The sequence below is a fragment of the Simochromis diagramma genome, unplaced genomic scaffold, assembly GCF_900408965.1.
Source record: "Simochromis diagramma unplaced genomic scaffold, fSimDia1.1 OVJJ01000571.1, whole genome shotgun sequence".
Lineage (NCBI taxonomy): Eukaryota > Metazoa > Chordata > Actinopteri > Cichliformes > Cichlidae > Simochromis > Simochromis diagramma.
Window position 1 is genome coordinate 146,500 of NW_024386885.1, and position 27,190 is coordinate 173,689.

Below are 27,190 nucleotides of genomic sequence, written 5' to 3' on the forward strand. Positions count from 1 at the left end.
CTCATTCTTTGCCACCCACACTTGAAGTCGTGAGCAGACAAACCGGCATGACAGTGAGAAGAGAAATACGTCTCTGCCTCGTTAAGGAGTGAACAACAAATGATCTTTTGTGCTTCTGTGTAAGTGGAAAAGTCAGAGGCAAATCCAGTGAAAACAGCTATTAACATGTCTTAATAATCACTTTAGCTCTGTCTCTCAAAAGCAACTGCCTCCTTTAATGGCAAAGCCTGGCTAACTGTGTGTGTGAAGCACCATCTCCAGCAGCATTATACCTTTACATGTTGAGGCATAAATGATCTGAATGCTGAGAGCTCGGGCCGGAGCTTTTTCCTTTTCTTTTTTTTTTCCTATGGTGAGAAACCCATATTTTAACTTAACAATGGCTGCCTCAGAGACCAAATGCAGCTGGACACTCCCCCGCTCAAAAATCCTGCAAACATCCACACACAACCACCCACTCCCACAGTGTCAGTGCTGACAACTGAAATGGATGGAAAATAAAATCGCCTCACTTTAAAAAAAAAAAAAAAAAAGGCCGTGAGTGTATGTACGCATGTGTGTGTGTGTGTGTGTCTTCCTATGTTTGTAACTGGTTCTGCTGCCCATTCTGGATGTCTTAGTCCTTCAGGAATGAATGGAATGTTATTTTACACACACACACACACAGACACACACACACACACACACACACAGCACTGACTGTCTTTATCAAACTGCTTGCTTCTAGTAGTAGTAGTCATGTGTTAGGTGCACAGGGGAATAAAGGAGGAAGTTACACTGATACGTCAGGCCAAGGTCAAATATTTGCAAGCCTTGTTTTGATTTGGTCTTAAATGATTTTGTTTTTTCCTGTTTTTGTTGCTGTTGTTGTTGTTGTTCGCTTTGTTTTTCCCTTTTTTTTTTTTATGCCAAAACTGTAAAAAGGAAGCAATGTCAGTCTATGGGACAATTTGTGATTGTTATTTGTGCTTCACAATAAAAATATTTAAAGAGATTTGGTCTTAAATGTGCGCTGAATTAAAAATGAAAACACTGCAATAAATCCTCAGAAATGAAGTTCAAGAAAAAGTCTTTGTTACATTTCCCAGAAAGTCCAGAGGATCTACACAAATATTCACTCTAAAGCTAAATACTACACCTCAAGATAACCTTTCAATGGACAAAAATGACATTTTTAAGTGTAAATTTTAAGTTTAACGATACAGTTCTACCAATGAAAAAAGCAAACTGGGTGAATTTTACTGAATTTTTACTCTTACATTTTATTTCACTCGTAGATTTTATAGTTTTATTTTATTTACAGTGTACCGTATCAGTTTCATTCAGTGCCAGTATGGCGCCTCACATGAAGAAAGTTCTGTTTTCAAACTAGGGATGTTCTTGGTGACTAATACACTAGTCATTTAAACGAGAGGAAAAAAACCTGTCTAGACTAAGAGGAGGAAAAGCGTTTCAAACTGAGTCGAAAGGCTCAGTCATGTGACACTAACCTCCTCACGACCAGATTAGATTAGATTAGATTAGATTACTCAAAGTAGCCGCCCTTTGCTTTGTTAATGTCAATGAGCTTCATGATGTAGTTACCTGAGATGGTTTTCACTTCACAGGTGTGCCTTGTCAGGGTTTATTTGTGGATTTTCTTGCCTTCTTAATGGGGTTGGGACCATCAGGTGTGTTGTGCAGAAGTCAGGTTGGTACACAGCTGACAGCCCTGTTTGACAACTGCTAGAATTCATATTATGGCAAGAACCAATCAGCTGAGTAACAACAGTCCATCATTACTTTAAGAACTGAAGGTCAGTCAGTCTGGAAAATTGCTAAAACTTTGAACATGTCCCCAAGTGCAGTCGCAAAAAACATCAAGCACTACAACAAAACTGGCTCACATAAGGACCGTCCCAGGAAAGGAAGCCCAAGAGTCACCTCTGCTGCTGAGGATAAATTTATCAGAGTCACCAGCCTCAGAAATCACAAGTTAACAGCACCTCAGATTAGAGCCCAGATAAATGCCACACAGAGTTGCAGTAGCAGACGCATCTCTACATCAACTGTTCAGAGGAGACTGTGCGAATCAGGCCACATTAGCACTGTGTATTCTCTCCGGGCACCCCAGCTTCCTCCCACAGACATGCCGTTAGCACGGTTAGGTTAGTTGGGTTAATCCACCAGAGTAGAAGCCTTCCACCTCTTGGCTCCACCTAGAAATTCTGTAAATAAAAATTATGAATAGAATCAGTGACAAAGGACAGCTGTGGTGAAATCCAACACCCAGCAAGTACGGTATATTGCCTGCATGGCAGACCAATGGCTTGTAGCAATGGGCCACACCACCCAGCTGATGGTAATCTGGTTACCCTGCAAACATGCAAGAATGCTTCTGCTGTTTATATTATGTTTATAGTGATTAAAATAAAGAAAAATATACAAAATTTTAAAGGTTTCTTAATTAAAAGAATGAGAAAGGACAGAAAAAAACCATTATGTGAAGTGTGACTGAAACCCACAACCAAAAAAAGGTAAAACTAATCTGTGTAGGTGGAGAAGAAGCTCTGCCGACATCTGTTCACGACCGTGTGCCAACCATAGTAGTTGTAGCTGTTTAAAAAAAACACAAAGATAAATGTCTTTAATTCTTTCTTTGCAATAATCTGATCTATATTTCTGAATTTGTAAGAGACAGTCGTGACCTCCTCTATGTGGAAACTTCAACATTCGTCCGTCTAGTTTTCTGCTGCTGTTTTCCTTCGTGAGACGATAGCCTTATTAAACACCGTATAAATATTGCACGAGCTATTTGAAACCACTAATCAGATTTCTCTATAGTCCACTATAATTTAAAAGTCACTGAAATGGGTGGATAAAACTCTTGATATCAGATTAGTTTGAGTGTGGCTAACCTTGTCAGTGCTGGCACCAGCACCCTTCCTTTGTTGCACATTGATGTCCACATGCCTGTGTGAAATGTGCCCACACCAATAAGCTGAAATTTATTTCTGCTCAATATTAATTTTTATCTCTTTAAAAGCTTATAGTGTGACTCCGTTTCTCTTGTGGCCCTGTTTGCTCGCTCAGTCCAAAAGCAGTACGGTCAGTAAGCCTAGAAAGATGCCGTAGATCTGCCAGTCACTTCCCCAGTGTTTGAATAGTAATCTAAGTTCATCTAATCTTAGCGTCAATTTTTTTTGCAGCTTTTTTAAATGGTCAGTGTTTGTAGCATCACATTAAGGTAGGAAACTGTTATTTGAGGTTCAAGATTTGTCTCTGAAACACACGAGTACAAATAAGTATCCCCTGTTAAGGGTACATTAGCAGACCTTAGAAGCTGTCATCCCATAGTCAGTGCACACTCAAAATTTAAATACTTTACTTTCTGAGCGTATAACTCATACAAGTTATAATGCTGGCTTTAAAGTCCAAACTGTAGAACACAACTCACATATTTTTGGTGTAATTCCCATGAGTTACACTTCCCAGCAATTACAGACAATAAATCCCATTATTTAATAAGACTGGAAGCTAATTTGGAAAACATGATGTTAGTTGGTGAAAAAATTAAGCCATGTTATTTTGTTTACTGGAGAATTGAATTATGTTCATTTGGCCAAAGCGATAAATAATAATTGCAATAAATCTTCACAAGCAATACAAACTATATGCCAACTAAAAGATGAAATATTCATGTTTAGCTGTTAGAGATGTCACTGTTACTCTGTTGGTTGGTTTTATCCCCACTTTGAATGAAAACACAGCTATTTAATATTTTGCTGTTAATTCTGGTACAGACATTCAAGTACCAAGGACTGAGTCGCATTAGCTTTGCTGATCTTCAAATTGAAATATATGTGGTGGTTTCTCTAGGTGTGGAGAACAATATAACATGAACATGTTGACTGAATAGGAGATTTTTTTTCTTTTTATCTGAACAGGTGTATGCCTGAATGAGAATTGTTGCTTTAAACAATGGTGGTAATAGTTGGGTTTATCAGCTAATAGGCTGTTGTGATTCAGGTGTATTAATGACTTCATCAAATTACTTATTTAATAAAGGCTCCTTTGTCTGGTCGAAGATTAAAAGCTGTAGTTCTGCAACCTGCGATTAGTCTGACTGCCAGAAACAGTTTAGACTTTAGGTCTTCCTTTTTTTATAAAAAAATGAACTATCCATAACTAAAGAGTTGACTTTTTTTTTTTTTAATTTAACCCCTTCTTTAATGTTACAGTTAAAAGCAACACAACAACTTTTGCTGAACTAGTCCAACACTCGTTCACCCAAAGTGATGCGCAAAGTTTTCACAGAGCTTGGGCCCCATCAGCTGTTGAAGAACACGCTCACATGTCAGTTCACATTTGCATTTACATAAGGAGTGTTGTGGTTATTGGTGAAATAGGAGCCCAAAGGAGACACGCGAGCAGGCAAGGATCAAAATAAATATGAACCTTTGTAGCAGTAGCCCAAAAGGCAACTAACTAACACGTCCATGGATGAGCAGAGGAAGCACTAGGGAAAATACCAGGAACTCGGGAACCACAGGGGATAGCAGAAAACCCACAGTAAACAGTATGACGTGACAACAAGCAGAAACAGACTGAGGGTAAAAATACACACAGAGACACTCAGGGAAGGTGAACACAGCTGAGGCAAACACTCAGGTGCAAGCAATCAGGGAAACGAGTCTGGGTAAAGTAAGCCTGAATACTAACACCCGAAAAAAGGGTTACCAAAATAAAACAGGAAATGGGGAACACCTAACGCAGACACGAAGGTACAAGGGCAAGCAGAGAACCGTAACTGTGAAAATATAAGACCAATCAGAGAGCAACGCAACTAATACCTATAATGGAAGGAGCATATTAAGGAAATACACAAAGTTGAAAAGCTAAACAGTGAGTTAAAAATCAAAATGAACACAGTAAATAATAAACAGAACTTAATATCATAAATACCCCCCAAAAACAATCATTTCTCATGATATTACTTCTAAAAGACTCAAACATTTGGAAATGAATTGCATTTCATGGCCCATAACATGTTGTTCAATCAGGAAACTGCAACACAACACTGCACATCCTGTTCAGATCGAATGTGCCGTACTCCCTTCTTTCCTCTATGTGCCTGCCAGTGTGTGAGCTAAGCTTCCCATTTTGTTCTCTTTAACTTTACTAAATTAGCAGCTTTATTCCATTCATTAGTTTTGACCACTGCTTGTTATTGTTTCCATTTTCCTTGAAGGTAACAATGATGTGTAACACCTGAGTGGAAATTCCTCAAAGTCAGTCAGCTGTTTAATGGCGATACTCTGTTCCTCGTACTTGGACTGGACTGTGAGTGCAAATAGTACTCAGCTTATTTAAAGTAGAGACATGCAATCTAAGTCTTCCTTCTTGACCTTTGCTCTTATGTATTTTATAAATTTATATTAAATGCTATCTGTCAGCGATTGTCTCTAAACTACAGACACGCAGCAGTTCGCTTCATAATGAGCACAAAACTGAGATTAATCACACTCCTGACACGTATACTACAAAATAGCTGTGTGGTGCAGTTGTTAGCAGTCACCGTTTCATTGCTTTGTGATCAAAAAACAATGTGTGCTAATTTAACTCTGGCAGCCACTCTTCATTGGCTCCCTGTTAAATCCAGTTTTAACTTAAAATCCTTGTCCTCACATGAAAACGCCCTGAAGGATCAGACCTCGTTATTCCTAAAGCCCTCACAGGGTGATATTTCCTAATAGAGCACTTTGCTCATACACTGCAGGCTTACCCGTGGTTCCTCGAGTTTCTAAAAGCATAACCAGAGGCAGAGCCTTCAGCTATCAGGCCCCTCTCCTGTGGAACCAGCTCCCAGTTTGAATTGAGGAGGCAGAAACCTCTCTGCTTTTAAGGTTAGGCTTCACTTTTCTTTTCGCTAAAGCTTGTAGTCAGGGCTGGATCAGGTGACCCTCAACCCTCCATTAGTTTCGCTGCTATAGGCTCAGGCTGCTGGGGGAACTTCCTATGATGCTGAGTATTTTTTCTCTTGTTTTCACTCCACATCTCTCACTTCTCTTTCCATTGTTTTCCCTTTTTTGACAAATTGTCATAGAAGGCGCCCGCTCTTCCCCGACCCCGTTTCTGTTGGAGGCCTCTTTGGCCTTAAAATGGAGTTCTTCCTCCCCGCTGTCACCAAGCGCTTGCTCGTAGGCAGTGGTGTTCTCCAGCCCTCCGTGATCCTGAATTGGAAAAGTTGTCAAGAAAATGGATGAATGAGTGAATTTAACATAGCACAATCTGTTATGTTTATGTCTACGCACTGTTCAGGTGTGCTGTCATTGTCAGTAGCTGTAGTAACAGTCTTCCCAGCATTTCTGTTTGTGCTCTGTTACCTCTCTGGTCTCTCGTTAAGTTTTAACATTCATCAAAATCTTTTTTTGCCTTTTTTATCTTTTATTTTGATGGTTAGTTTTTCATCAAATGACCTAAAGCTAATCTTTTGTTAGATATTTTTGCATCAATTCTGCATTTGGGGCCTCAAATGCTCAATGTGAAAAGGGCCTAGAGAGTGATCACAATAGAGCAGCAGGAATAACACAGGAGCATCCGTGGAAGAATAAATATGAGAACACAGCCCATCCATCGTGTGTGCTTTGCTTCCTGAATGATTAATTGAACATTTTTAGGTAGTCTAAGTAATTACCTCATCATTTTGGATGGATAGATGGCTGCCAGCTTGTTAATATCTGAGTTTAAATGAGCACCAGTTGGAGGATAATGATCCGTAGCCTAAATGTTCCAGGTAAACTTTTTATCTCTGTAAAAACCGAGTCCTCTATAATTTAGTCACAATGTTAGGTGCTATCAGTTTTTAAGATAGATACAGGAATGGACAGTGCGCAAGAGAGATGAAGAGGAGAGAGGGTGGAGCAGGTGGGCATGAGTGTCAGGGGTGATTTGTTAGCATAGCAGCAAGAGTGAAAGGAAAAAGGTTTACAAGATGGATGTGAGACCTGCTATGATGTATGGTAGCAATGACAACAAGACAGGAGGCCGAGCTGAGGGCGGCAGAGCTGAAGACGTTAAGATTTTTGTGACCAAGGTGGACAGGATTAGAAATGAGTATGCCAGAGGGACAGTTCATTTTCAGCAGTTTGGAGACAACTCTTTAGTTATTATTAATCTCTGTCTCTTCACCCCCAACTGGTCGCTGCAGATGGCCCCGCCCCTCCCTGAGCCTGGTTCTGCTGGAGATTTCTTCCGGTTAAAAGGGAGTTTTTCCTTCCCACTGTCGCCAAAGTGCTTGCTCATAGAAGACTATCTGATTGTTGGGGGATTCTCTGTTTTCTCTATATTATTGTGGGGTCTTCATCTTACAATATAAAGCAGCTTGAGGCAACTGCTGTTGTGGCTTTGTGCTATATATAAAAAAATAAAACTGAATTGAAAATAAGGTTAAAATGGTTGAGACTGTGGAAATGATGTTGAATTTGAGACTGCCGGGCAGAAGGCAGAGAGACGGTTGGTGTGACTTTTTTTACTCTCCCCGAGCACAACATGCCACATTCACCTAAGCACTTTTTTTTCTATGCTTTTAAGAGCTTTCTAACTGACATTCACATTCTGGTGGATACATCAGAGAGTAACTAGGGGTTAGTATCTTACCCAAGGATATTTCACATGCGGACTGGGGGAGCCAGGGATCGAACCACCAACCTCAGGAGGCTCAGGAGGCCGAGCAGGTCATCTGCTGATGACCTGCTCGGCCTCCTGAGCTACAGCCACCTGTGATGCTGAATGTATGAAAAGTAGGAGATATTTCAAGATCTTGACAAACTGTTTTGATAAAGAGTATCAAAGAGTATATAGAGATCCAAAAAGCTTACATGAAATCTGAATTATAAAGCGCATGCCAGAGGACATATTGTATGCTAATTTTTTATGGCAAAATTCATCTGCTTTGAAAGTGGTTCATTAAATGTGAATTTTGTATCTACTATGAAAGGCAGGCATTTTTGCAGTAAGTTTAACTGTCCAGTGGGCTTGAGATCAAATTGCGCTGCAGATATCTCATGAGCTAACATGAGTTTGGCACCGATGATATCAACAGATAAAATTTGCAACTGCACATCAAGATACTGTCACCGAGGAAAGTTCAGTCACTGGGGATGTGTGCTTATTTACACTGTGATGAATCCTTCTTTAGTTTCTTGGATTGATTTATCTCAGATTGACAGATATGAACATAGTTGTTCAGCTGATGAGGTGACTGTAATCCCACGTACTGGATTCCAGTGTTTACCATGAAGCCACTCATCCTACGAGCTTATATAGGATGAGTGCATAACCAGGGCTTTGATCCAGCTGCTATGCCAATTGAATGATATTTCATAGCCTTATAGACCAGAAGTACAACCAGAGGAAATGATGATTGATCTTACTTACTGATACAGTTTGGACCAAACATAACATTAATTATTCCAAGGGGGAAGGATCCACAGTAGAATTTCATATCCACAGACGCTGACTCGAATCTAAAAAGGAACTCTCTCAGTCGGGGGATCGCGCTCTTCTGAGGTGTAGAGCAGTATAAGCACGTAAAAAAGAGCACCGGATAAGTTATTTGAGCCAATATTTCGCCCAGGGCTAGTGGAGACATCTCCTTGCTCAACCCAGAACAACGAGGAGTGAACCAAAGCCTTTCGTCTGTCTACAAAGCAAAGCGAAAGCCAAGATGTTCCAAGAAAATCCTCGTGGCTTCGGGTCTAGCAGATCGGGGATGATGAAACACAGGGAAACAGTGTAGTAAGAATTTGCTTCTGCCACTATATTTCTTTCCATAACATTGGCATGTCAACGAAGATGTGGGGTCCCTGTTTTTACATTTCAGGGTTAGAGCTGCTGCTGTTTGACACCAAACTCCACGCAGATTACTCGGCCATTAAATGTTCTTTCAGGACTCTGAATATTTTTTCCTGTGTGACAGTCAGTTGATGCAGTTGAGTTCTCTGTCTGTCCATTTAGTTATAACTGCTCTTTTAACTAGTTCCTATTTTATTTAAAGTAATCACTGTTATTGGTGAGCCCTTCCTGTGGGCTGCAGGGCTTTCTCACAAAAACACAGCTTATTATTATTATTATTATTATTATTATTATTATTATGAGGGACTTCTTTACTGAAGATGCTGGTTGGCAACCTGGAGGCTCGTAAGACAATTTTGTTCCAGGTAGGAAACTGTATTACAGATAGAGAAATCATAACAGCTGTTCATAGATGATAAGAGATTGCACAGATAAGAAGCTAGTTTACCCAGCATGGCTTTGTAAATACAGATACACCAATGCTGTTGTCTCCTTTGGCATAATGAAAGCCAAGATAAATAGATTTGATATTAAATGTAAACAACAGTAATACACAGATTTCAGACACATTATCAGGATAATATGCAAGAAGGTCCTGAGTTTGACTCCATCGTCCGTCCGGGGATGTCAGTGTGGAGTTGGGTGGGTTCTTTCCGGATACTCCAGCTTCCTCGGATGATACTTTTTTAATTACATCCTCTCCCAAAGTACAGATGTCATCATTACTGTAACCACAACTGCTGTCGTTTCTTAACTCTGAAGCTAACCACCGCCACACCGCCGCGCGGTGTCATACGACGTGTGTCAAGTGTCATTACTAGTTCCGGAAGTGGTGTGCTCCAACACGTCACAAGCAAGACCATACGCAGCGCTCGGTGAAGAAATGTCATGACTTTCTCTTTAAAATTTGAATCTGACAATCTCCACAGCTTTTCATACGCTCTAGTTTTTGCTATGGTTTGGGAAAGATGGCTCACAGAGGTCAGAATATTTCTAAGCCTCAATAAACGGTTTCTCCTCATCTCTTACGCTCCGCACAAACGAGACACCAACAGCAGTAAGCCGCTAAAGCGGAGCTAAGAACGGAGCGAGTGGAGGAAAAAACTGTTTTCTCCTTCACTTTTTTCAGGAATGGTGTGTCTGTTGTCACATAGCAGCACGTCAACAATCACCAACACACTGAGGGTTGCATAGGAAAAATCACAGCACCAGCCATTTATAACAGATGGATGCAACAGCCATGACATCTCCCAGTGGTTTTGGTTTTGTCAGTATTTTGGCTGCACCATGTTGGGTTTTTGTGACCATATTTGTTGGACGGGCTGCACCACGTAGTGGAGTGAATTAGTTGTCATATTAATCAAAAAAACTCAGTTTCAGGACGTTTTTTCTACTCCTGGTTCTGTATGATGTCAGTAAGAGAACATATCACTAATGCTGATATCTCAGCAGCACTGCTTATCCCTGAGCCGCTGGCTGTGAACACAGAAGTCCTGACCAACTCATTTTGATTGCGATGGGCAGCCAATCAAAAGAAAGTTGGCTTAAAGGGGCGAGAGCTAAAATCTGGGGTCTGCACCAGCATTCAATGAAAGACAAATAAGGATTATTTTCACCTGTATATCGCGTAGCCTTCATCTCAGTCATCAGTTAAAATAGCATGTGCCTTTCTTTAGATTTTTGCTTAGTAGAAAAAAATGAATACACTCAGTCATGTACATCTAGGATCCACCAATGAAGCACCAGCAAGGATGGGCTGGGCTAAAGTTGTTCTTCATACTGCAAGTGTTGCTGCAGCATCATCCTCTTTAGACTTTTGCTCTTCTTTGTGCACACCGTGAGTCGGTGAGGATGTGCCCGAAACCTTTCTGAGTTTCTACAACTGTGAATCATGCAAAGCTACTCCAAAGTCCAAAATAAACACATGGAAATTTGCATATTAGGTCTTAAGATATTAGACATCTTTTGTCTTTCTTTTTTTTTTTCCTAACAAATCTTAACGCATTCTTTGCCTGAATCTAACAATATAAAATAGACAAATATTTTTCACCAGTTTTTGAAGTCACAGACATGCAATGTTTTTCTGCTAACTGGACTCTCAGATCAGAAAACACCTCTATGTTTAGCTCAAAAGCACAGCTGCAAAAACATATTGCGTCATTCAATTAAAATGAATTGCAACAAAAAAGGTTGGGAAACCGTGGTCTGTGGTATCGGTGTGGAAGAGTCCTCACGGAATAATCTTAACACAAATGACTTTTAGCTTCAAAACACTCCAAGAGGATGTTTTGAAACTAAGACCATCAAATATGGTGAACTTCCTGTAGACGAAGAGAAAGCTAAATCTGCCCTCTGCGAGCGAAGCAATCGTGATCACTGGTGCTCGTGCAGGAACCAAATAACCTTTTAACACTGAGACAGGAAACAGAAATGAATAACATGCAATGGAGTGGAAGCAGAGACACATGCTGCCCATGTTTAATTGCCAAGCAGAGAGTGCGATTGTGTGCGTGCGTATGTCTCTGTTGGTGTACAGTATGTGAGGGGGTGAAGGACTGTGCGTGTGAGTACATGCGTGTGTGTTGGTGGGATGGTTAGAAAGAGACAAGGGAGCACATATGGCCCGAACAGTCGGGGATGGAGCTCAGAACTCCCACATGACATGGCAGATAAAAATAAAAATGGGAGAGAGAAGTGCACAGACAGTGACGGAGAGAGAGATAACTGGGCTCTGCTGCGACGTAACAGAAAAAAACCACATGTGTTTGTCTGGGTAACATTCACATTGCTGTCCATTTGTGTGTGTGTGTGTATGTGTGTCCAAGTCTGTGGTGCTCTTTGGTGAAATGAGAAGAAGAACAGAGTGTGCAGACTGTATATAAAAGATGGATGTCACCCACTGGTTGGTCAAGTCCTGTTTGAAAGTCTTAATTTTAGCATTCTGGCTGCCAAAATGTTTTTTTTTCTGGTGCCAGATGTGACCATATTTGGACAAAAGGTTGGAGTGCCAAACTATTTAATTCAGTTTTATTTTTTATTCACAACAACAGTTGCCTCAAGGTGCTTTATATTGTGAGATAAAGACCCTACAACAATACAGCGAAAGCAGAGAATACCCCATCGATCACGTGACACCCTATGAGCAAGCGCTTTGGAGACGGTGGGAAGGAAAACCTCCTTTTTAACAGGAAGAAACCTTCAGCAGAACCAGGCTCAGGGAGGGACGGCCATCTGCCGTGACCGTTTGGGGTTAGGGGAGGAAGACACAACACAGACACGCTGTGGAAGAGAGCCACAGATTAACAGTAACTACCAGCTAATGTTAGCAGCTTGGTTAACAAGGTAAATCCACAGACCACATGGGTGCATCTCACAGACCCAGATACCGCTTCAATCATCATCCTCATCCGGTTTGTTCCAGTGCATACACACAGCTGATTCTCCAGCTGTTGTCACTGGAGCAACTGCAAGATCTACCCAAGGTTCTTCATGAGTGACGGCGTCAGTGTATCCGGTGCGTGGAGCACCACACAGTCGCTTCCATCCTGCAACACTTGCATCAGACTGTGGGCCTGCCTGGATCGGAGAAGTGCGAGGTAGCTGCTGAAGATGTGCAAGCCACCGCTCTTGCCACTGTGCAGGCAAAACAGGTGTGGGAGGTTTCTGTGTTGTCAGTCTGACCATAGCAGCTCCATATTATCTAATTCATCCCTTATCCCTCTTCTCCACATGTCCAAACCAGCTCAACCTTGCCTCTCCAAATGGTCTCCAAACAGCTCAACCTGAGCTGTCCATCTGATGACTAAAGTCCAGCTGTGGATCAAGCATACAGATGAAGCTACAAATAAGCTGCACGGACCCCCGGTTTAGCCAGTAAAACACTCTTAGGTTAGAAAAGCATCATGCAGGTCAAAATGTAGTCGCGAATGCAGAAAAGTGACAAAAAAGTGGGACACACACCAAAGGACATGCTGTGTGTCAAAACTGCACTAATTGAGGCTCCAGAGATGAAAATGTGCTGATAAATTGTTTTGATGAAGCAAATTAGCCTTGGAGCATAAACCTTTTCATATGTACAAGACTATGAATATGTTTAATTCTTTGTTATTTTTTTTTATTTATTTATTTTTTGGAGCCACCTTTAAGTGGCCATCATGGGACCTGTCGTTTTTTCAGTGTTGGGTTCATAATTTGGTGATTATAACTTGGATGGTCATGTGTCAGTGAAACATGCAAAATATCTGTGATTCATGACATGCACTGAGCATGAGAAGTCAGATACTGGAAAGTGATAAGAAGACATGAATTACATGGTCACCAGTTCAGTGGATCAGCACTTGTTATTAATACTAAAGGTCTTTAAATTTAATTGGATACACTTTCACTCTCATACTCTTTCTCATATTATAACATATTATAACATAAAGAACATCTGAATGTTTAAGAAGAAGCACACCAGCAAACATCTTAATGAAAGAGAGGCCTGAGAATAAAACGGCTATGTCATCATTATCACTTCCTGCTTAAATTCTTTCAGCGGTGATTCACCAGCCCCTGAAAAGATCTCACTTTGCACATTTAAAAGTCATTTTTTTACACCTTTTTAAATAAGTGCAGCCAGGATTTGTGATTAGTGCGTGTCATATTCAACAATAATGGCTTCCTGTAGTGGACATTAATACAAATATTTGCATTTAGTGTTTAAAAATTGGCGTTAAACCTTCCAAACTCCCATCTTCTGTTTTCAGCTAACAATCTGTATGTTGAACTCAATTTAAAAAATGTTCATTATAAAATAACATGTTCAGTCCTCTTCAAAAATGCTCCAGCGATGGATAATTACAAGTTATAGTCATGGACTTCAGTCTGAGGAGGAACTCATTTCCACCCGTTTACCTGGCACTCTATTTTTGTGTGAAATGGGTGTAACCTGCAGTGGGCCTGCAGAGCTCAACACACCACGACTTGAGTAAATAGGCAAAACAAGCAAATCAAGAAAACACCATCATCTGTTTGGCAACACAAGTGGAGCTTCTTCTTTCTGTTTTTTTAAAGGAAGCTGCAACTGCTGAGCCATCAATCAAAGAGGGGCCTTTGTGTAATCCATACATTTGGCTGCTGTCTCTGTTTTTGTTTGTTGTCTGTATGTGAAGAGTATTTCTGTACCTGCGCCTTGCTTCCATATCTTCTGGAGAGATTTCTGTATTTGTGAAAACTAAACTTAAACTGGTATGAAGTGTGTAAATATTTAAAAGGCCTTAACTATCTGCCGCAATAGAGGACAGATGCTACATTTAAACTTTTGCCCTCCAACGAGCTGCCTTGCTTTGTTGTGTTGTGCATTTATAGTTTGTTTTTTGTTGTCGTTTTTTGCACACTTTTCACTCATTTTTGCATTTTGTTGTTTTAAAGTTTGTATGTTTGAGCTCATTTTTTAAATTCTTGGATTGTTTTATGAAGTTTCAAAAAAACTGAGTAACTGCTTAATTTGGTATGATGCCATCTTATGCGCAAGAATCAAATGATAATAATTTATTTATAAATCTCCAAACAGTAAAGCCCAACCACCCCTGCAAGTTTAAACTATGGCTGACTTTAATGACATTTTGAAACTACCTCTTGTGTTTGGGCTTTTTTCCCTACTCGTTTCTGCTGAGTTTTAGTTTTTCAAAGACATTTAACATTTTGATTCTTCATCTATATTTGCGGCTCATTTTTAGTGTTGTATAGTCTTGCGCTTCTTTTTACCCCCTAAACGCAGTTTCTGTCTCTTTGCGTGCTTCTCCCTTGAGTTCCAATATGTTAACCTTTCTCTTAACCCTTTATTAACCCGTTAAAACAGCTCAGGACAGGTCACACGTCCCCTGGTGGATTCCACTCCGTGTTTTCCTGGTTTCCACCATCGGGCTCTTCGCACAGCCTTTAGCTGGTTTTTACTAAACTCCTGATATCACTCCGCTGGCATGGTGGAGAAGCGGACCTGATTATTGTGATGGTGGCAGGCAGTGACTAGAGACTTCCGCCACTGCTTCCCATATCCGCGTTTTGCGCCGTCTGTCCTACTATCTGGTTGCTTCACAATCGGACTACCGAAGGCGCTTGTGCGCTTTCCCCCCAACTCAACAACATCTTACCCGGGATTTCTTTCAAACCAAAACCAGATGAGATGCAAGTTCACTGGGAAACTCTGGAGCCCGTTCGGTTTAGGCAGCAAAACTTTTTCTCAGAGGACGGCACGGTGAACCGGAGAGTGGACTGTTGCTGTAGCCGCCGCTGCTCCTCTGCGGGACGGTTTGTGCGCATATGAGCGCTGGGTGCCCACTCGCACCGTCGCTGTACCGCTGTGTGTTTTTGCTCTTATCAGCGTGGCAGCGGCTTTATTGTTGAATTCAGTTTGGGGGCTTTGTGTTGTTTGTGTTCAGCACTTGGAAAGAAAAGAAGAGACGCTCAGCCGCATGACCGAGAGCCTCGCAGCCCTTTAAACCTTCCACTCCCGGTTGTTGCCCTCTTCTTCAGCGGCCGTATCTTCCGCCCGCTGCTCGGGACCTTTCGCCGGCGGAGGACGCGCAGAGAAAGCGGACTCTAGGTGGTGGAGTGGAGGTGGAGGTGGAAGGAGGAGGAGGTGGCGGCGGTGGCGCTGAGCTTAACTGGGAGAAAAGTTCTTCCAAAATAGCCGCCGCTCGGCCCCGTGATGGGGGACTTCGCCTCCCCCGCTGCCGGACCCAACGGCAGTATCTGCATCAACAACAGCATGAACCCGGCCGCCGCGAGCATGGGGCCCGCCGCGAGCGTGGTGGGAATACCTAAGCACAGCACGGTGGTGGAGAGGCTGAGGCAGCGGATAGAGGGCTGCAGGAAACACCACATAACCTGCGAGAACAGGTACCAGCAAGCCCACGCCGAGCAGATGGAGATAGACCGCAGGGACACGGTCAACCTGTACCAGCGGACTCTGGAGCAAAGGGCCAAAAAGTCCGCCAGCGGCAGCAGCACCAAGCAGCCCCAGAGCAAGCAGCTGGACCCGGACTCTGCGTCCTCCGCGGAGCAGAGGAATAACACGCTCATAGCGGTAAGGACGAGCTGACTGCGACGGCCACCTACAACTCACACACAAACACGACACACTTTCGCTCATTTCCCCTCCATCTCTGCTCCCCAGTCTCTCTCTCCCCCGCAACCCCAAGCAAGCTGCACAGCTTCTTCTTGTTCATCACTCAGAAAACTTGTTGAAAACATGCTCGCTAATCGCTGCTTTCTTTCTCAGCGCTCGCTTCACTTTCTTTCCTCCAAGTTCTTTTGTTTACAAAGAAGTCCGGCCCCTCGTTGGAGCCAACAGGCTGCAGTTTGGGGCTTGGATTGTGCTCTGTGTGGAAATTAGAAGCCTGGCAACTGATATGTGATCTTATTCTGCGAGATCAGTGTTTTTTGTTTTGTTTTTTGGGAGGGGGCACTTTCAGGTGTCAGGTTCTAAAACTAGTCAGTAACTTCTGGAGGATGGCTCGCGGTGTGTTTGCATCTAAAAAATAACTTCTGCTTTCTTGTTCTTGGGTGGAAATTGTTCTGCAACACAGGGGAGCATTAGCATTGCAACACTGCTTCCTTGCTCTCGGCAGCAGCAGCAGTTAATGCTCCAGCCTGCACTGTAACCTTTGTCACATACTCTCAAAATCTGCAGTCTGTCCCCAGTGTCACACACACACACACACACCCAATCAAAGCCACCCACGGACTTAAAGCAACCTGCCAGCTGACTTCAGATGAATGCCACAGTAGTTTGTGAACATTTGTTACACTGTCATTAACTCCTAGCTCTTCAGGTTCGCTCGTGAATGCAGCGATCGCATAACATGCCTCAATAGCTGCATGCCCTTGTGAAGATATTGCACTTGTCATTTGTCATTACAGTCAGAGTGGGTTTTATAGGAGTGCTAGGGTGTTTTCCTGTTGGTAGGGGGCAGTGGTAACATATGGAGGGCTGGTGAGTTGCTCGTGGCTGTCCAGGCTGTGAGAGATCTTCACTCCCGGTGTTTGGCTGTTTGTGTGAGAGAGGTTGTAGGCAGACACTGGCAAACTGTGTGCTGTCCCTGCCTGCTCCCCGTCTCCCGTGGGCTCTACTTTCCTTTAGAAAAGACCAAAGGATGCATGTGGGGAATGTCAACATTGTTATCCCTTTTGTTGCTGCAATGAGCCCAGTTCCCCCCCCTTTTGAAATGCAAAATACGGAGCGTCTTTTAATTTCTGAGGCAGCCTCGCTTGTTATTTAAGAGCAAACCAGAGCAGCTCCAGCATGAGACGAGCGGCAGGGATTTTAATAGTGCAGGAGCTCCCAGCGGCCCTTGTGGACATTAAACCGAACCGCCCATTAGATGGCCGGCAACAAATGCTCCGAGAATGGAAGGATTACTGCTTAAAGGCACAGTGGCATCCCTCTCCGTCTCTCTCTCTGCTCCTTTCCCATTCACTGATGGCGACAGCTTGTACGCAAACACAGCATTCAATAGCTGAAACACACAGAGCTGTGTGTTAGCACCCTCTTTATGTTACATTGTAAGTTCTTGGCAGTGTGCAGTCGCGGAGATTAAAAGGAAAGTCTCCCATCCCTCGCCGTTTTACCCCTCAGAAGAAGGGAGCTGCAGCTAGATGGCTGTATGTAGTCACTTCACAAGCAGGCATTCGAGGAAAGCCAAGTATTCCGATGATGGGATTATGCAGATGTGCATGCACAATTTCAACAGAGGCCGTAATGTGTAGCGTGTATGTTGCAGACCGTATGGGGAGGGTGTGCTGTGAACATAGTGTTGGCTGAAAAAGCACAATCATTTCACGATTTAGTTAAAAAGACGAAAAGCTGACATCATGAGACTAAATTCACACACACTTCAGCTGTGAAACGTTTGTGCTCTACTACAGGTTGGCTTTGAGTGCCAGTATAGTAATCACCACTTTGAAGAATGTCAGGAATGCCTACAGTGTGCAAAAAAAACCCAAACCCCAACATCAGCCAGTTTAAAGTGCAAAAGCAGCAATACAGTTAAATACCTTCAAATGCAAATAATGTCTTTCTGAACCAAATCCAAACTGTGTCAGTGTAATCTTTTATATTTGGTATTGTGATGCTCCTCTCAGCACACTGTGCTTTGGTCTAATGGTTCTCAGACACACCCACGTCAGGGTCGGGGAAAGCCTGTAATCATGGAAAGTGGGTGTTTGTGTCTCTAGACTAACTATTAGTGAGACCGGAGAAGAAGACGACACCATGTGTCTGAGTGAGACCTTTTCTGTCTCGCTCAGACATTATTTAAAGAGCCAACAGCCAACTAAAGCTCGGGGTACAGGGGGCCTGGGATGTGGTAGTTCCTGTATAACCAACTGTTTGCCCGCCTGGAGATTCACTTTCACGAGACGGACACTTCCAAACTTTTAATTGTCGGATAATGAGAGGGTAGCTTGCAGAACGCCAAGCTGCCTTTCTGCTTTCTGTCAACATCCATATATCATGTTACACTAACAGTGGAATAGTTGAACGCTCATTTACATATTAAACACTTCTTAATTGTGCACCAACTGTTATAATGGGCAGAGAAGACAGTATACTGTATATTAATGTTTCTCAGCAGACAGACGATCATATTTATCTCCTTGAGGTAAAGCTGAACACAATGAAGTTATTTATTAACTCCTCTTTCAACCTCCAAGAAGAATGAATAAAGTTTTGATTTTGTCACTTACCATGGCTATCAGTACAACATATTCATGCTTAGTTAATATTAAACTGGACCTGTTACACATTTCCTTGTTAATACAGGATACTTGCTTTAAACATGGTCAAGATTTCAAATAAAACCAGAATCTCAGGTTTAATACTGCTCTGAATACTTTTTTCTGCTTTTGGCTTTTGCATGATGTCGCTGAAGGCAGAGATCCCTAATATGGTCGTCTTTGGGATCAGATGACCATATGCCCCACCCACCTTCGGTTTAAATCTTTTGTTTACAAGGAGCAGCCAATCAGAAGCAAGAAGCAAGCTATAGGCATTTTTTCTTGTGTTTGATTTTTAGGCTAGGCTATGCTAATGCTGAGGAAAAAAGATGGCCCAATAATTTATGATAAAAATAAATGTTTATTAGCAAACAGAAGCTAAATTTACTGAGTGTCTGAGGAGGCGTTTTCACCCCTCCTGTGAGCATGTACGATCAGCGCTTTCAGCCCGCAAGCCATCATAGATAAAATCTGGACCGTCATAGCGTAAACACACATAAAGCTAAATTTGAGCTCTAACCGTGTCAAGTGGGATGCAAGTACAGCAGAAATACAGAGGCTAGTAGCAACATTGTTACTGTGGGTTACTAAGTAGGTGAGGCACAGTTCCATAAAATGTGCTGCTGTAGTTGTACGATCAACAAACAAGACCATTTTACAACAGAATGAGACCTGCTGCAAGGTCAGGTGCACACCTGTAAAGCTTTGGGACTGCATCCTGCACATGGTGACAAAATATGCCAAGAGAGATGGACAGATATGCAAATTGTGTTAGGTCAAAGGTCAAAGTTCAGCTCACACTTGCTGCACAATTAAGAATTTTGAATACGTTCTACAATTCTATAAGTGTTTTTTGGATTTTTTGACTAACTGCCCTACCTCCTACCCTACTACCACACACTCTCATGGCACTTCATGACATTGTCATCACCTCTAATCTACTTATTTGGGTTTTTGGAGCCAAATTTTCCAGCATTTTGTGTCACTGGACTCATCTTTATCAGTCTGCCTGGTCTTAAATGTGCAAATAGTCTCCGTATACAGATGTAATATTTTCTACTTTTAAAAAAACGACCACATTTGAAGGTAAATCATTTCACTGCTCACTCCAAAGCCTGCGCTTAAAGTTATACTCGTGGCAGATTTTTGTACTTCATGTGTCTGAAGCGCTTATCCAATTCAGGGTCACAGAGCCAGGCTGAACCCAACCCAGCTGTCGTAGGGTGAGAGACACGGTGCAACCTGGACAGGTCACGAGTCCATCACAGGGAGACACGAACCGTTCATCTTCACACCTACAGGTGATTTAGAATCAGCGGCTAACCACACCTGCATGTCTTTGGACTGCGGGAGGAGAAACTACACAAACTCCAAACAGAGAAACGCCAGGCAGCCGATCGAATTGCGCTGCGTTCCTTCGCCTCAGAAGTTGGATGATGACATCATACTCAAGTTGACCACATCTTAGTAGCAGTACTCTATTTAAGAAATCATTTGTTTTTCTCCCTGCCAAATTAGCACCCTCACAAGCAATACCACTTACTGATTTCTGCTGTTTAGGGCGAGTCATCGCTGTGTTGTTTTGACAACATATATGCTGCAGACACGAGATGTACTTCCTGTTGAAATACAGTTAAAAACATGAACATTTTTATCCATGAAACCAAACAAATACGCTTCTGAGATTTAAAATCTTTGCACCTGGTTGGTGATTTTGTTTCCGTATCCCGTTCAGCATGAAATAAAACTTGTGTTTGTGTTATGATTGTTTTAAATGATCTGCCTTTAGGCCGTTGAGCAAGGGGTCGAAAGTTTGTCACCGTGTACGCCCATTTCTTTGCTTTATTTTAATGAGATGGGGGTGTTTTTGATTAGGGTTTGGGCAGCTCTGCTCCTCCTTTAAGATTAAATAGTGTCAGAAACGTTAACACCGACAGCTCAGTCACTGGATAACAGATGAATTTTTTGTCAATATCCTTCCACTGCTGAATATTAAAGTCCATGATGTCAGTATGATCCCCTATATTTATCCATTTGATGCGTTCATCTTCCCAGAATGACATTTGACAGCCCACAGGGAGCAGGTGTGAAGCTGTTCATTACATCTGTTGGTGGGGAGAGAATTAGTGATGGCAGCTCGGGCCTTTGAGACCACAGTCAGGAGAGAAATTAGTGTGTAATCTCGCTTTTTTCCACCCCTTCTATGACAACTGAATTCGAAAGTCTAAAAGTGAAAATTGCATGTTGATAATGAGGGAGTGACACACAAATCTGATTCGGGTGTATCTAATGTCTTAACACGACGAGACGTTACCTCCAACAGAACACGTTCACGAGTGGCTGCCGTGTTTTAGCGTTTTTGCTGACGTCGTGATGGAAGCACGGGGGAGGAGGGGGAATGTTGCGAGGATCCAGCCCGTGACCTTTCAGTCAGAGGCACGTGTCTCTGATCCAATGGGCCGTGATGTTGCTTAAAAGCAGAATCGTGACCCGTACTTTTTTCTGACAAAACATCCAGTCAGATCTGATTACCTCGTCGCTAACAAGTTTGCAGCTGCGAGGCCGAGGTGCACAGCAAGGGGCTCGTTAGTTCCACTAAAACACAGTAGCTCAGGACAGTCTGTCTTCGGCTCTGCTCGCTCCTTGGCATTCACCTCGCAGAGGAATGTCTCTCTCTCTCTCACACACACACACACACACACACACACACACACACACACACACACACACACACACACACACACACACACACACTGTTGTCCTGCTCGACTCTTGGCAGCAGAGGCCTGAGTGTGGGCGGCTGAGTTTTCATGAATCTGAGGCCATCCCTCCCTTCCTCTCTCCCTCCCTCTGTTCAACACTTCTCTGGTTTCAGCGTTAGTAAAGCACTAATGTAGCGTACATGGTCCTGGTAGCTATAGCATTGTTAAAGTCAGCTGGGACCGTTGCCCATTTGCTATATTTAAACCAGCGTGCTGGCGAGGAGCTTACACTCACCAGTACGCGCAGGCACACACGCAGAGCGTGACGTCGGCGAACACCCGTGACATCACAGTCATGCTGTTTTCAACTCATTACACGCTAATTTGACTGACTCCCTCTGCTTTTTTTCTGACTGTTCCTTTTTAACTCCCTCTCTTCTGCTCTCACGTGCTCCGCGTTAACATTTTTGTCACTCTCCAAAAAGTTGATTCTGTTCATGTGGACGTAGCGTTTTGTGGGAGAAACGTTTCGTCACTCATCCAGGTGACTTCGTCAGTCTCAGCTGACTGCAGGTTTCAATCTTATAAACAGCACATTTGCATAATGACTGAAAGCAGCCCACTGAAGGAACAATGGGCTGGGAGGTCAGCTCCTTAATCTTAATTATGCAAATTCTCATGACCGTTGAGAAGCATCAAGACATTTTTGTCACTCTTTTTTTTTTCTTGCTCCTTCTCACCCTCGGCCCTGAGTCCCCGCACACACACACACATGCACACAGCTCTGGATGTTTTTGATTTGGGGCGGCTGCGACCACATTCCCTTCCTCCCACGCTTGTTCACATGTTCTACAGGAACACACACACAATCTGCAGAGACCCTTGAATATTCAGAGGACTCTTGGCTCTTTAGAAAGTTTTAACTAGCTGAAACAAAAAGGATTTCAAAATAAAATTTAAAGCTAATTCGAGGTAATAAATCGTTCTCGATGAGAGTTCTTCCTCTTTGATGCCCGTACAGGGATCCAGAGGGTCGTCACGTTCGCGTTTCAGGCCTCACAGGATTTACAACTTTGTGTTGTTTTCACCTGCTGAAAGAAATCATTTAAATTTCAAATTTATGACTTTTAGAAAACCTTCATCCCTTAATCGTCGATTCCATATCAAAGGCGTTCGCACGTGTTCACAGTCTGCAGCTGCCTTGTAAAGTCACTGTTTTCTACTCTGTGCACAGACTTCTCAGCTTGACTGTAGTTGATTTTTTAGGGCATTTTTGTTCCAGTTTTGGATGGATGACAGAAAGTGAGGTGACATGTGACAAGAGGCATTAAAACCCACACTGCTGTTTCCTCTTCAGTCGACCCACCTGCTTGTAGGTAGCTGCTGAAGGGAAAAAAAGCGAAGAGCTACAGGATTATCTCCCTGTTTTTACATTTTTTATTTGCTCTTTACCGTGTGTTAATATGCTGTATACACAGCAGAACATGTTTGAGAATCAAATCCAGGTGAATTAAATATTTTTTATTGTCATAATGAAGGCTTGGCGACTGTCTGCTGTAATTTTCAATTGTGGAAGACTTAAAATGGCCAAGCTTTGATTTTATAGCCTATAATTTTCTGCACTTACTGTATGAACCAGAAACCATCAGCTGACATATTATTTAATCACAGACAGGCAGGTAATTTGCAATTTTGATGATCACGTGTTCATTATAGGCACCGGTAGTACGTTTGTGAAATTTCTTCCCTCCTGGTTATAACAACTGTAAGTGGGATTATTACAAAGTGGGAGCGTTTAAGGACCACAGCAACTCATCCATGAAGTGGCAGACCACGTAAAGATACAGAGCGAGGTCTGAGGAGTGTAGTGTGCAGAAGTCACCAACTCTCTGCTGACTCAGGAACCGCAGAGCTGCAAACCTCCTCTGGCATTAACATCAGCACAAAACATGTGAGCTGGGAGCTTCATGACACGGGTTTCCATGTTAGGTGTCATGTGTAGGTGAGCCAGTACTTTTGTAGGGTTTTACCTTACCTTACAATAAATAAAATTGAATTGAATTAAATAGTCTTTTCCTATTTTAGTAACTTTCAGAGGGAAATATTGTAATTCTTTAGCTGAAGTCGTCACCTTACATATTATTAATTGGCATGAATGTCAACTGGATAGATGGGTAAATGTTAAAATATTAGTTCCCAATGTTTTTAGCTACCAACCCATTACATAAAAGAAGTGATATTTCTCTGATTTGTTTGCTATATAAGATATACAGAGCATAAAGATCAGCAAAAGCATAAGATCAGGTAAGATGTACTGTAATCATCCCAAAAGTTAAGAAATTGTTGTGTCAATGGGGCCAGAACATGAAAAATAATCCAGCTCCGTGAGATAAATACGACATCATGGAACAAAATAACTCAGAAAGTGTGGACCCGTCATGCAGTTTAGAATAAAAAGTGATGAAACTTTAACAGGTTTTGTGTTGGAGTGTTTGTGTAATCCTGCTAACAGACAGACAAATGTTGCTGTATTCACACTTAGTCTATATGACCAATAGCTCATGGTGTCTAAGGTTAGCCAAAGTTCAGTTCTGACCCCGCCGCAGTGTTCTCTGTAACATTAACTATTATCCTCTCACAGTAAAAATGGCGCAGTCTCACTAAGTAAACAGCAAACCTCTGGAAAGAGTCGAGTATCTGTTGTCTTATCTCTCTGGCCTATGCGCTGCCTTTTGTTTGGATTGTGCCAGAAGGCTGCTCGCTTTCTCCACTGTATTCACGTCAGTAAGTGTAGTATTAAAGGAGCAATACTCAGCGGCAGTTTAGATTTTGCATTATTGATAGCAGGATGGTGGGAAGCCATCTTTGTTGCTTTCACCCCTGGTGTACTCACACAAACGCTGAGTTGGTAAAATATGGATGAGGTGGTTATCGGAGATGCCCGGGTCCCCTCCGATCCTCTGCGAGTAAATGCGCTTTACTTAGAAACGTCAGAATGAAGGAATGGTGACGGCTACAACTCTCTCTGTGAAGACCGAAGGAACAATTTGCTGTTTTAACATGTAGCGTCTGACTTGGTAGTTTGATCTGTACACACCACACACACCAAATTAAAAACATTTTGGCTGTGGCTTTTTTTCCTCAAACACCAGCACTCTGCGAGGTAAGCATCATCCACACAGAAACCATTCTACAGCTAAACAGGGTTTCTAAAACAATGGCCTTAGTAAGGGAGTCCTGTCATAAAGATGTAATTCCCTCTGCCTATTAAACTGGGACACAGAACAGGAACATTGCCACATATGGATTCATACATGTGTGTGCACAGGAGAGGGTGCAGAGATACTGTGAGAGTTTGTTTTTAGGGAAATACTGTAACAACACACTTTGTCTGCAGCAGATGGGACCACATTTGTGTTTGCTAAAGGTTGCAGTCCAGTAGTAAGAAGAGGTAGAGTCGACTCCTCCACATAACCGTAGAAATTGCAACGAGGCCCGGGCAGCAGTTTAAAAATATTTTCTTATTACTAAGAAAGAAAAGAACCACTGTATTTGGGAATTTAATACCAAATGTGGCCACAATACAAACTCAACCAAAAACTCCTCAGTGTGCCTGGTTGTCAGTATTTCTTCCAACATTTTCCCCTAAATAGGCCCCACTCCTACTACAACTTCGAAGGGAAACGTACTGTGACAACCTTCTAACAAGATCTTGGTGTAATTGTTTTGTTCTCTTGCAGGGAAATTGGCAGAGTATTAAAATGACTTGTTATTTTTAAACCGAGTCTTGCCGGTGTTGATCTTTGGAATTGTTACGAACTCGCTTATCTGCCTCGTGCTTTGTGAATTCAAGTATTGTACTATGATTCCAGCATTTCTGCCGGAGCTGTTAGCCACCAGATAACGCCACATGACATTTTCATCATATGCAAATGCTGCTGTCTTTATAGCAGCAGTGGAAAAGAAAAAAAAACCTATTGTATTCAAAATTTGTCTTCATTAAGAGTGCAGAAGAATGTGTTATATTCTTATTAGATTTAAATATCCTGCTACATCTGCACGTATGCACCTTTTTTCTGTTGCTTATGGTGGAGACTTGAAAGTTAGTTTAGTCCACTGGTTCCCAATGAGCGGCGTAACCCTTCTGAAAGGTCACACGATAAATCTGTGGAGTCATGACATGATTAATGGGAGATGACAGAAGAAAACTTCATGCGTAACTCCACTGTTTACACGAGATCCCGATAATTTAACCTCCTTTGGCCCTAGCGTGGCTTACAGCATGCTGGTATGTTAACAGACCTTAAACTAGAACATTAACTAGACTCTTGCTCCTCCTGTGGGCTCTGTTTTAGGCTTTAGATAATCTAGTCAGATTAGACAGAACAGAAGACTTTGGCCAATCACACGTGTTTTCAGAGCACATCTGTGAAGGAAGACACAGACGACTGTCACCTGGGAGAGCGGGTATGGAATCTCATGTGAAACTAGTGTTGACTTCCTTATAGTTTGTGTCAATGTGACGTTTGTAAGGTGGGAGGAGCTTACAGCAGAGAAGAGACGTCTAAAAACACTGCAGCCAGATCTTCAAGTCTACGTGCTTAAATATAAACATGCAAAGTAACAAGTTTCAACATCTCGCCCTGAAATGTAAATGAAATAAACAACATAAGGTGTCAGAATGTAGAAATAATGTGAAATTATGTCGAGCTGACGTTGAAACACTTTTCTGTTCAAGGCTAAAGCTCTTATTTTTTTGGCATTTTTGAAGCTTATTTGAATGACACACATTAATTTCATGTTAGTCTGACTTGCTGTGCATTTACAGTGAAACACTTGAGGGTAGCTACAGAGGAAATATCACCTAATCTTTGACAACCAGTTTTCAGTTTCCTGTTGGTGGCGGGCGGCAACCCTCTGACCTTCCTCTTACTGATTTGTCAAACTCAGGGACAGTTTCCATCACTTTTTCACTCTCCCCGCCAAAAAACAAACAAAAAAGAAAAACAGTATCGTGGCACTTTTAAATCATTTGTTTGTCCTCCAGTTTTCCTCCTGTTACTCATTTGTGCCCATCGCACAGTGACTGCTTCTAATTCCCACGCAATTTGGTCCTTTGTTGATCGTCTCTCTCCTCCTACCTTCTTTTGACCTTTCTTTGTCGTTCTTACACTCTGTCCTCCCTTCTTTCCTTTCAGTCATTCAAATCCACCCTTTTCTTTTTTCCCCTCCACCTTGCCACCCCTCCCTCCATCCATCACTGCGCTCCATGCCTCCGGTGATCTCCGGTTCAGTCTCAGGTAGCAGGCTTAGCCCTCTAAAGCTTTCTCCACGTAGGCCGGTGTCAGGGAGAAATCCTGTGCTAAGAGGGAATTACCCACCACATGTGCTCCTGCAGCACACACAGGCACGTAGACACAGGATTTTACTGCACGCTGGACTTAACCCATCGGCTCTTCGTGCTAACGTTGTTCATATGAACATCATCTGCATTTTTCTGTGTTGCTGAATGTTAAAGCTGGTATCGTGTGCCGCTTACCTCCTTTGTTAGATGACATTTGTTGTTCTTTCCAGTGCCGGCCAGATCCCCCGCACCTTCCTATCGAGCCAGCGTCATGAATTTTTTATGAATGTTTGCGTGTGCAACTGTGTGCAGGGGGCCCTCAGCTGCATCAATAGCCATTAGTGGAGCAGCTGGGGTAATTGTGCCACAGTGGCTGCAGTGCAGGAGGAAAAACACACACACACACATTATCTGATAATACTGCAGAGGGCAATAAGGAGGAAGAGGGGGAGCGAGGCGCAGTGGGGAAGAGCGGGATGGTGTGAGCGAGGATATTAACTGTGTGGTGGAACAGTTAGCGGCGTGCTACGACGCTGACTGATAGCTGATT

At 42.5% G+C, this 27,190-nt stretch overlaps 1 protein-coding gene and 1 long non-coding RNA gene across 2 annotated transcripts in view; one reads left to right on the forward strand and one right to left on the reverse strand.

Annotated features, from left to right (window-relative positions):
- Positions 1 to 6,506: 6,506 nt before the first annotated feature.
- Positions 6,507 to 22,453, reverse strand: LOC120734529. Its single transcript, XR_005696026.1, has 4 exons — positions 22,357 to 22,453; positions 9,941 to 9,949; positions 7,506 to 7,515; positions 6,507 to 6,517 (listed from the first exon to the last, which is right to left on the reverse strand). It is a non-coding gene; the product is annotated as an uncharacterized LOC120734529 (long non-coding RNA).
- The window catches only part of maml3 (mastermind-like transcriptional coactivator 3), a 125,997-nt gene continuing 113,308 nt past the window's right edge, over positions 14,502 to 27,190 (forward strand). Inside the window, exon 1 of the mRNA XM_040033355.1 lies at positions 14,502 to 15,904. Coding sequence (XP_039889289.1) covers positions 15,527 to 15,904 — 378 coding nt within the window. The 5' untranslated portion in view covers positions 14,502 to 15,526. The remainder of the gene's footprint in view (positions 15,905 to 27,190) is intronic.